At 37.9% G+C, this 10,119-nt stretch overlaps 1 protein-coding gene across 1 annotated transcript; it reads right to left on the bottom strand.

Annotated features, from left to right (window-relative positions):
• Positions 1–294: 294 nt before the first annotated feature.
• Positions 295–2,960, bottom strand: LOC111638941. The gene is made up of 2 exons (XM_023384724.1): positions 2,023–2,960; positions 295–1,254 (listed from the first exon to the last, which is right to left on the bottom strand). The coding sequence occupies exons 1-2, from the start codon at positions 2,925–2,927 to the stop codon at positions 774–776; spliced, it is 1,386 nt and encodes a 461-aa protein (XP_023240492.1). The 5' UTR covers positions 2,928–2,960; the 3' UTR covers positions 295–773.
• Positions 2,961–10,119: the final 7,159 nt, after the last annotated feature.

Here is a 10,119-nt window from a genome sequence, read left to right as displayed (position 1 = left end):
AACAAGCAAAGTGTAGCTTTACAGTCTACAATCCACAATCCTGCCATGGTAACAACAGTTAGTTAGTTAGTTCGTTAGAGTTCATTGGCGCAAGGGCCATACAGGCCAAGCTGTGCCATGGCAAATAGTATATATAAATAAATAAATAAATATATATATATATATATATATATAATGTAAGATGTTTAATATAAATAAATAAACTAATAAATAACAAAATCAATAACAAAACAATATATAACAATATACATGTAAATAATAACAAGATATATACATAAATGAATAAGTAAATAAATAATCAACAAGGTATATATAAACATAACCTAGATAAATAATTAAATATGTTTATAAATATTATTCACTTTCAAAAAGTTCAATAATTTGTCAAGATTTGGCCTCTGGCCCAAAATCTCACTCAAACTTGCATTTCCGAAATGCTGTCTATGACTTTGATCATAAGCTGTGCAGTTGCAAAGCATGTGTTTTACACTTATAAAGCAGTTGCAATACTCGCATACTGGCTCCTCTTCACCCTTCAAAAGGTATTGATGAGTCAACCAAGTATGCTCAATTCTCAAATGAGTAAGAATTACTTCAGATCTCCTGTCATACTGTTTATTATGTGTCCAATTTTCTATATTTGGCTTGATCTCATGTACTTTATTGTAAACTTGTGCATTCCACATGTTTTGCCATCTCTCTGTTAGTTGTTTTTTAACAACTACCTTCAAATCGCCTCCTTCAATACACATTGTATGCTGTAAAATACTAGCTTACTTTGCAGCTGCGTCAGCTGATTCATTGCCTTTTATACCTACATGGCCTGGGACCCAACAAAATTTTACAAAGAAATTTCTCGCAGTAAAATGGCAAAAAAGCTTACGAATTTTAATCACTATAAAGTAAAAACTAGGTTCACATGAAATCGAAGCCTGAAGTGCACTAACTGAGTCAGTGTAAATAACACAGGAACGATGACCTTTCCTATTTATATACTTTGAAGCTAGATAAATAGCATGCAACTCTGCAGAAAAGATGGAAGAATTCAATGCAATTTGTTCTGCCACGATTTCATCCTGGCATACAAAGGCTGAGCCAACGTAATCATCAGATTTAGATCCATCTGTATAAATCAAAATTAAATTCCTGTCATAATGTTGAATTTCTGCAATGTGCTGCCTGTAGACATAATCTGGAGTGGATTCCTTAAAAAATTGCTTTAAGCTAAGATCAACGTTTATCACAGGAGTTGACCAAGGTGATATACTACAGACCTCTAGCTGTGAAATGTTGCCTGTGTTCAGGTCAATCGTGCTGCTCACATTCTCCATTCTTATAACGAATGAAGGGACACTGCTTGGGCGAGCTTCAAATAACCTTTTCAGCTGAGTATCTAATACTGTAATATCAACTAAAAGTTTAGAGTAAGATTTCTGTTTTATATAGTAAAATAGAGACAACTGTTCTCTCCTGAGAGATAATGGAGGCTCATAAGCATCCACATACAAACTTTGTACAGGGGAAGTTCGAAAAGCAACAGTGCACAAACGTAAAGCTTGATGGAAAATTGGATCCAGCATCCGAAGAGTAGATTCTCGCGCAGAGCCATAAACAATGCAACCGTAGTCCAGCTTAGAGCAAACAAGGGCCCTATAAATTCTGAGCATAGAAACTTTGTCTGCTCCCCAGGATGAGCAGCATAGTACCTTTGAAAGATTCAAAGTTTTTAGACATCTACTCTTCAAATTGCGCACGTGCAACAAAAACGTCAGTTTATGGTCGAAATAAACACCCAAAAACTTAGCATCATTCACCATTGTAATTTTATCGCCATTTAGTTGAATTTCAGTATCCAAGTGCAAACCACGCCTTCGGCAAAAGTGGATGCACGATGTCTTCGCTGCATTAAACGTAAACCCATTAATCTTGGACCAATCATATATGCGATTTAAGAAAGTTTGAAGTTGTCTCTCAATGAAACTCATATTACTAGACTGACAGGANTTTATCACAGGAGTTGACCAAGGTGATATACTACAGACCTCTAGCTGTGAAATGTTGCCTGTGTTCAGGTCAATCGTGCTGCTCACATTCTCCATTCTTATAACGAATGAAGGGACACTGCTTGGGCGAGCTTCAAATAACCTTTTCAGCTGAGTATCTAATACTGTAATATCAACTAAAAGTTTAGAGTAAGATTTCTGTTTTATATAGTAAAATAGAGACAACTGTTCTCTCCTGAGAGATAATGGAGGCTCATAAGCATCCACATACAAACTTTGTACAGGGGAAGTTCGAAAAGCAACAGTGCACAAACGTAAAGCTTGATGGAAAATTGGATCCAGCATCCGAAGAGTAGATTCTCGCGCAGAGCCATAAACAATGCAACCGTAGTCCAGCTTAGAGCAAACAAGGGCCCTATAAATCCTGAGCATAGAAACTTTGTCTGCTCCCCAGGATGAGCAGCATAGTACCTTTGAAAGATTCAAACTTTTTAGACATCTACTCTTCAAATTGCGCACGTGCAACAAAAACGTCAGTTTATGGTCAAAATAAACACCCAAAAACTTAGCATCATTCACCATTGTAATTTTATCGCCATTTAGTTGAATTTCAGTATCCAAGTGCAAACCACGCCTTCGGCAAAAGTGGATGCACGATGTCTTCGCTGCATTAAACGTAAACCCATTAATCTTGGACCAATCATATATGCGATTTAAGAAAGTTTGAAGTTGTCTCTCAATGAAACTCATATTACTAGACTGACAGGAGATCTGAAAGTCATCTACATATAAAGAGTGTTTCACACTAAAAGGGAGACAGTTAGCTATACTGTTAATTTTAATTAGGAACAGAGTCACACTCAAAATACAACCTTGAGGAACACCTTCTTCTTGGGTGTAGTGCCTAGATAAAGCATTGCCCATCCTGACTTGAAATCTTCAATTCTCTAAGAAATTTTTTATAAAAATTAGCAAATTACCCCGCAACCTGAATTTGTACAGATCACGAAGTATTCCGTATCACCAACAGCGATCATAGGCATTCTCTATGTAAAAAAACACAGACACTAAGTGCTGTCGTCGAACAAACGCTTCGCGTATAGATGTTTCAAAGTTTACCAGGTTATCAGTGGTACTTCTGTTCCTACGATAACCACTCTGATGTGGTGAAAAGTATTCCTTTTAGACGCCTGTTTACCATTCTCTCGAAAAGTTTACAGAGACAACTTGTCAGAGAAATTGGTCTGTAATTAGAGGGATTCTTGTGATCTTTACCAGGTTTGGGAATGAGAAAAATGATAGATAGCCTCCAAGAGTTGGGAAAAGTATGTTCTGTCCATATTCTGTTAAACAGATGCAAGAGATTAGAAAGGAAATTGTTTGACAGATTTTTAATCATGCTGTAGTGGATTTTATCCGTGCCTACAGCACTATTCCCCCGCGAGAGATTGCTGTATGTTATTCAATTCTAGTGAATGGCACATTATATTCCTCATTAGATAAAGAGTAAAAGTTTAAACACTGTTTTTCTCTTTGGGCTTTATAAGCTTGAAAATTCCTTGAATACACAATATTGCTGGATGAAGCAGAAAATGTTTCACTCAATAAATCAGCAATACCCTGTATATCGCTGATTATTGTGCCATTATTTTCCAACATGGACAGAGAGTGAAAAGCATATTTCCCATTAATTTTATGGATTTTATCCCAGACTGCTTTTGAGCGAATGGAAGATGTTATGCTTGAAACATACTGCTTCCAAGAATGCCTTTGGCTTTGCCTTCTTATCTTCTGGCATTTGCCTTTGCTTTTTGAAAAGCAACCAAATTTTCAGCAGTGGGGTATCTTCTGAAAATCCGCCATGCTTTCTTTTGTGCTTTAAATGCAGCCTCACAATTCTGGTTCCACCATGGATTCAAATGTTTTGGATATCTAGTTGATGTCTTCCCCATTGTTTTTTCTGCTGCCTGAATGATACTGGAAGTGACAACCTGAACTGCAACATTGATATCAGCAGTATTGACCTAAGTGATGTTAGCCAAAGTGATGTTAGCCAAAGTAAAAAATGCAGGCCAATCTGCAGTTTCGAGTTTCCAGCGTGGTGGACTGGCTGTTTTACAGCTTTCTCTGCCTCGATATTTTAGAAATATTGGGAAGTGATCACTAGAGAGTAAATTAGATACAACCTCCCATGTAAATGTTGAAAACAGATTCAGAGTTGCTAATGATAGATCAATGGCAGCGAACGTTCTTGATGAGGCATGGAAGTATGTCACTTCTCCAGTATTAAATAGGTACAGTTGGTGATTACCTATAAATCTCTCGATGGCTCTGCCTCGACGATTGATGTCGGGACTGCCCCACATAGGATTGTGACCATTGATGTCACCCAGTATAAGAAATGGTGTTGGCAGCTGTTCAACCAAAGTATCCAATTCATTCTCATTCACTCTGACATCTGGTGGCAAGTATATATAACAAACTGTGACAGTTACTCCAATAGATATTCTGGCTGCCACAGCTTGCAAATCAGTAGTAATTTGTACCGGCAAACATGGGATGCGATTTGAAACAACAATAGCCACAGCTCCACTGGCACAGTTGTGGCTATCATCATCCTTGCAATAGAGATCGAAGCCGTTTAAAGTAATGCTTTCTCCAGGTTTCAAATGAGTCTCCTGGAGTGCCACACAGAGAGATGAGGTAGATGACGTCAAGTGTTTAATGTCAGAGTAGTTGTTGCGGAAACCACGACAGTACCATTGGATTATTTTATAATCCATTATGTGTTTGAGGCAGCATTCTTTGTGAAGGTATCCCTCTTTAGTTTTACGGCTGATTTGCCTTTTGGAGGTGAAGTTGATGGAGTCACCTCCTTATTAGTCTTCTCATCAGAAAAGTCAGAAAACTCACTCATAGACTGAGCCTCTGATCTCTTAGATTTGGAGATGGCTGCTTTTAGTTTTTGTTTGTTGAGCAAGTTCTTAGCAGCCTTCTTAGAACCCACGTTTCTTGTTATTTCTCCTGTTTTAGGTAGGGGTGTTTTGTTCTTCTTGCTCTCCTTTTCTGCTGTATGTGTAGATGGTATAAGCAAACATTTTTCGTGGCGAGTTAGAGATTCATTTGGTGAAACAGAAATGTCTATCTAAAAACTCCACATGTCTTTGTGAATTTTAGAACAGCAGCAAATGTCTTCTGTTTCACTGGTGCATTTAAAGTTACCATGCGTCATGCCTCTGGGTAAGATAGATTGTTAACTGTTTTCACGCGCTGAATCTCTCTCTCTCTCTGCCATGCAGGGCATTTTCAAGAGTAGGAAGGATGTGAATCTTTGCACTTAACACAGCATGGGGTACAGGTACACTCGGTACTCTCGTGACCTTCATCCCCACACTGTGCACATACATTCTTGCCATGGCAAGATGCCTGTGAATGTCCAAACCGCTGGCATTTAAAGCAGCGCAGCGGGTTTGGAATGTATGGTCAAACTGGGCAACGCAGATATCCTGCTGTAATTACAGATGGCAATGTCGGCTTGTTAAATGTAAGAATTAGGTGTTTAGTAGGTATCACCCTTCCGTCTCGATGAATAGAGATGCGTCGGACATTAGTGACACCTTGATCCGAAAGGCCTGTCAATAGATCTGATTCGTCTTCTGACATCAAGTCTGACTCAGATATCACACCACGTGATGAGTTTAGACTTCCGTGTAGTGTGACCAGAACTCCCATTTCTCCGAGACTTTTTGTTGCCAAAAGCCTTGCTGATTGTTGAGGTGACGCTGTCTCTATAAGTAAATCCCCAGACCTCAACTTTTGTATTTTTTTCAGGTGCCCAATGGTAGATTCAAATAGCTTTTGAATGAAAAAAGGAGAGCATTTGGACAGTAGTTTATCTCCCGTAGCATGTATTATCAAGTATGCAGGCTCGCTAAAAAGTTTTCCGCCATTTGTTATTTGTTGTTCTGTACTATGTTGGAGTTTTAGGTTTTTAGAATCCATATTATTCAAAAAAGTTCAGCTCCTAGTGACCCCACCCACCATGGGGCCCAACAAGGGGATGCCGTCACATGGAATACTTCCATAGACCGTCACACCAGGGTTTCCCAGGAGCTATACCCTCACAATGCAGTCAAGAAGAGCACATCTTGTCTGACATGTCCGCCCGATCTGCATCGATCAGTTGACTCCAAGCCGAGGTCAAGAATGACTCAACGACCAGCTGATTGACTCAAACAGAGCCTGATTTTAGCCTCCCGTTTATCCGAAGCAGGGGCCAAAGCAGTGTGTTGGAAACGTTATGTTGCCCCTCAACTACCAGGATCCCCCTTTCCGGCATACGGGATACCACGCACGGCAAACACGTGGGTGGGCGTTCAGATCCCAGGGATGGTAAAGATAAGTTACTAAACCATCTCTGGGAGGTCCCCTCACCACGGACAAGAACCCACATCAAGGGGAAAAACAAGTTTGGGCTTGCTAAAAATAGATCAATAACAGTGAATGTTCTTGTGGGGGCATGGAAGTATGTCACTTCTCCCGTATTAAATAAATATAATTGCTGATTGCCTATGAATCTTTCAATGGTGCTGCCTTGATGGTTAATGTTAGGACTGCCCCACATTAGATTGAGACGTTTGAAATCACCTAGTAAAAGAAACAGAGTAGGCAACTCTTCGACTAATGCATCTAATTCATCTTCGTTGACTCTGACATCTGGTGACATGTATATAGAACAAACTGTGACAGTTACTCCAATAGAAATTCTGACTACCACAGCTTGTAAATCAGTAGTTATTTGTACCGGCAAAGATGGGATTCGATTGGAAACCAGAATAGCCACACCGACAAGTTCAATTGTGGCTATCATCATCCTTGCAATAGACATTGAATCCTTTGAGAAAAAAAAAAATTTTCTCCAGGTTTTAGATGGGTTTCTTGGAGTGCCACACAGAGAGATGAGATAGATGATGTCAAGTGTTTAATGTCAAAGAAGTTGTTGCAGAAACCACGAGTTGCATTGGATTATTTTATAATCCATTATGTGTTTGAGGCAGAAGAAGTGTCCCTTTTTACTTCAACTGATGATTTTCCTTTTGGAGGTGACGTTGGTTGAGTCACCTCCATATTATTCTCTTCATCAGAGATATCAGAGAACTCACTCATAGACTGCGCCTCTGATGTTTTACTTTTAGAGAAGGCAGCTTTCACACACTGCTTGTTTAGTAAATTCTTACTAGCCTTTTTAGAACTCAGGTTTCTTGTTATTACCCCTGTTTTAGGTAGGGGAACTTTTGTCTTTGTATTCTCTGTTTCTAATGTTTCTTTTGATAGGAGTATTAAACATTTTGAATGGCAAGTAAGAGACTCCTTTGGAGAGACAGAAATATCTGTTTGAACCCTACATGTCTTAGTGGATTTCAACACACTAGCAAATGTCTTCTGCTGCAATGGTGCACTTGGAGTGACCATGCGACGGGCCTCTGGGTATGATACATTTTTTACAGTTTTCTCCCGTTGAATCTCCTTTTCTCTTTGACGTGCAGGGCATTTCCGAAAGTAGGAAAATGGGCATCTTTGCAGTTCACACAGTGTGGAGAATTTTACATTCAGTGCTGTCGTGACCTTCAGTTCCACACTGTGCACATACGCTTTTGCCTCGGCAAAAAGTCTGGGTCCAAATAGCTTGCATTTGAAAAACGCAGCAAATTTGGAATATACGAACGAACTGGGCAGCGTAGGTATCCTGCCGTAATGGAAAATGGCAATGTCGTGTTGTCGAACATAAGAATTAGATGTTTTGTGAATATCAACTTGCCATCTCAACAGATCAAAATGTGTCAAACAAAAGTGACACCTTGGTCCGACAGGCCAATCTGAATGTCTGATTCATCTTCAGAAATTAAATCGAACTCAGATAGCCGTTAGTGTGTGATTAAATTGAAGTAGATTGTGACCTTTACATTTTAGATTAAAGAAAGTTATGATAAGACTGAAAATTAGTTTTCTATCTACCATAAAAATTTTATGCCCACTATTTTTAAAGTAATTGTTAAGTTATATTTTTATGTAATATATTGATGTGAGATCCGAAAGGCCCCTGGGCCTCATGTATGAATTTTTATTAATATGTTTAAAATATCGACAAAATATTACTTCGTTTTTGTGAAAAAACTATTGTTTTAGACGTGGGAAAAATAGATGACAGATGACACTTCCTTTCCACAGAAGAGAACATCCGCTGTTTTTCCCTTATCCGTTAAAAATCTCGCTCAGATGGGAAATGGTTACCCCTCATTCATCCCCCTTTCATCCGTTCTCACGAAAGAGTTACTGGACGATGATTGGGCGAAATTTTGAAATAAAAAAAGAAATTAGTCAGAATTCGGGGAGTTCTCCGACCGATTTGAAAGTGTCCAGATTCCACATACGTTCCGGGGAGTTCAGCGAGAGTTCTTCGACAGATCCAAAGCATACAAACTCCACATACGTTCCCTCCCGATGGTCAACGCCCATAACGGAGTCCGATAGACTAAGTCCCGAGTCTACACTTAGAAGAAGTGATAATTTTATATTTTGTGCACGAATTGATCTCCCATACTAAGTAACATAAACTCTATCTACCAGGTGTCCTTTACCTACAGAAACGAAGACGACGACAACTAACAGGTCGTATGTTTAGAATCATTTGTGAGCTCTCTCTCGAACGCGCATTAGCTTAAATTAAGCCGTAGCCTAAAGCTTGTCGTATTATCGTTGTATTTGGTTATTTGTATTCGTTTGTTTGAGATATATTAAATTTACTTTTGTTAATTATACTAAAAATGTCTCTTAATTTGGTGTTCGAATCAGATCGCATACGCGTGTTTGTCCGCGTGTAAAATAACCGACAAACTGGTGTCAAGGAAACCTGACGTTAGATATAGTCTTCGCCGCCTATATCCAATCAACATTTTAATAGCTCTCCTATGAAATAGATTTGGATCGGATCTTACGATTCAAAACCTTGGAGAACTAGTTTTACCAACTGGGTGCCGATTAAGCGTTACTTGAGTACTACTTACTCCGTAACCCCGGCTGATCTCACATTGACAATAGGTTGAGAATTGGTTTTCATATATTTATTAACTCTATTTTACAGATCTTTCTCGTCTTAAATTATGCTGCAAAGTTTGTAATTGCCAACTTCAATCAGTCAACGCTTTACTGATGCACGCAATTATCCATAAAACAAAAACACCTTTCGTGTGCCAGTATTGCAAGAATAAGTTTTCAGACAAGAAATCCTTAACTAGACATTGCAGAATCCACACTGGAGAAAAACCTTTTGTCTGCAAACAGTATGGCAACGCACATAAACGACGTGAAAGTTTGCAAAAACACAAACATTTTCATACTGGAAAAAAGATCTACTCATGTAACTACTGTCTGGAACAGTTTTTCTGGAAATCGGGTTTACTTCACCACAAGAAAAAATATCATTAACTATTTACTCCACGCCAATTATCAATAATCAAATTAATAATATGTCTAATTTTACTTGACTTTAATTGAAATTAAACTTTTTCAATTCTAAACCGTATTTGTTTGTTTAATATTTACAGTGTTCAATACAACACCTAAATATTTCATTTATTTTCTTGATTTTTAAATATTGAATATAATAGACAATGCTTAATTCGAAATTATAAATTACAAAAGCAATAGGAAACGTTTTACATTCCGCAATTTTATTACTAAATTAAGTGCATTTAATTACTTTTAATCGTGAACTTGATATAATTTTAAGTTATACGAGTATAGAAGTGATAAATCTCTTGAGTCCACGTGCCTTACACAGAGCCAGATTTAGGCATTTCAAAGCCGTAAGCTGAATATAAAAATTTACTTTTCATAATGGAAAAACCCATAATACGTAAAATTTATAAAATTTAATGTTAAATTTAATTGCACAATATGTTTAAATATAAATAAATATGTTTCTGCTATATAAAAAGTGTTTGTTTTTCTATGCTTTTTTGTCTTCACAGTGAATAGTACGTTTTATTGTGTATGAAAAGTTTGAAATTATGGCACAATATAATTCACAATAATTTGAAATTGGCATACTCATAGA

Source organism: Centruroides sculpturatus, unplaced genomic scaffold (genome assembly GCF_000671375.1).
Source record: "Centruroides sculpturatus isolate CEXI.00-Female unplaced genomic scaffold, Cexi_2.0 scaffold1249, whole genome shotgun sequence".
In the NCBI taxonomy this organism is placed as follows: Eukaryota; Metazoa; Arthropoda; class Arachnida; order Scorpiones; family Buthidae; genus Centruroides; species Centruroides sculpturatus.
Note: the sequence above shows the minus strand (reverse complement) of the source record. Positions and strands in the feature narration are given on the sequence as shown.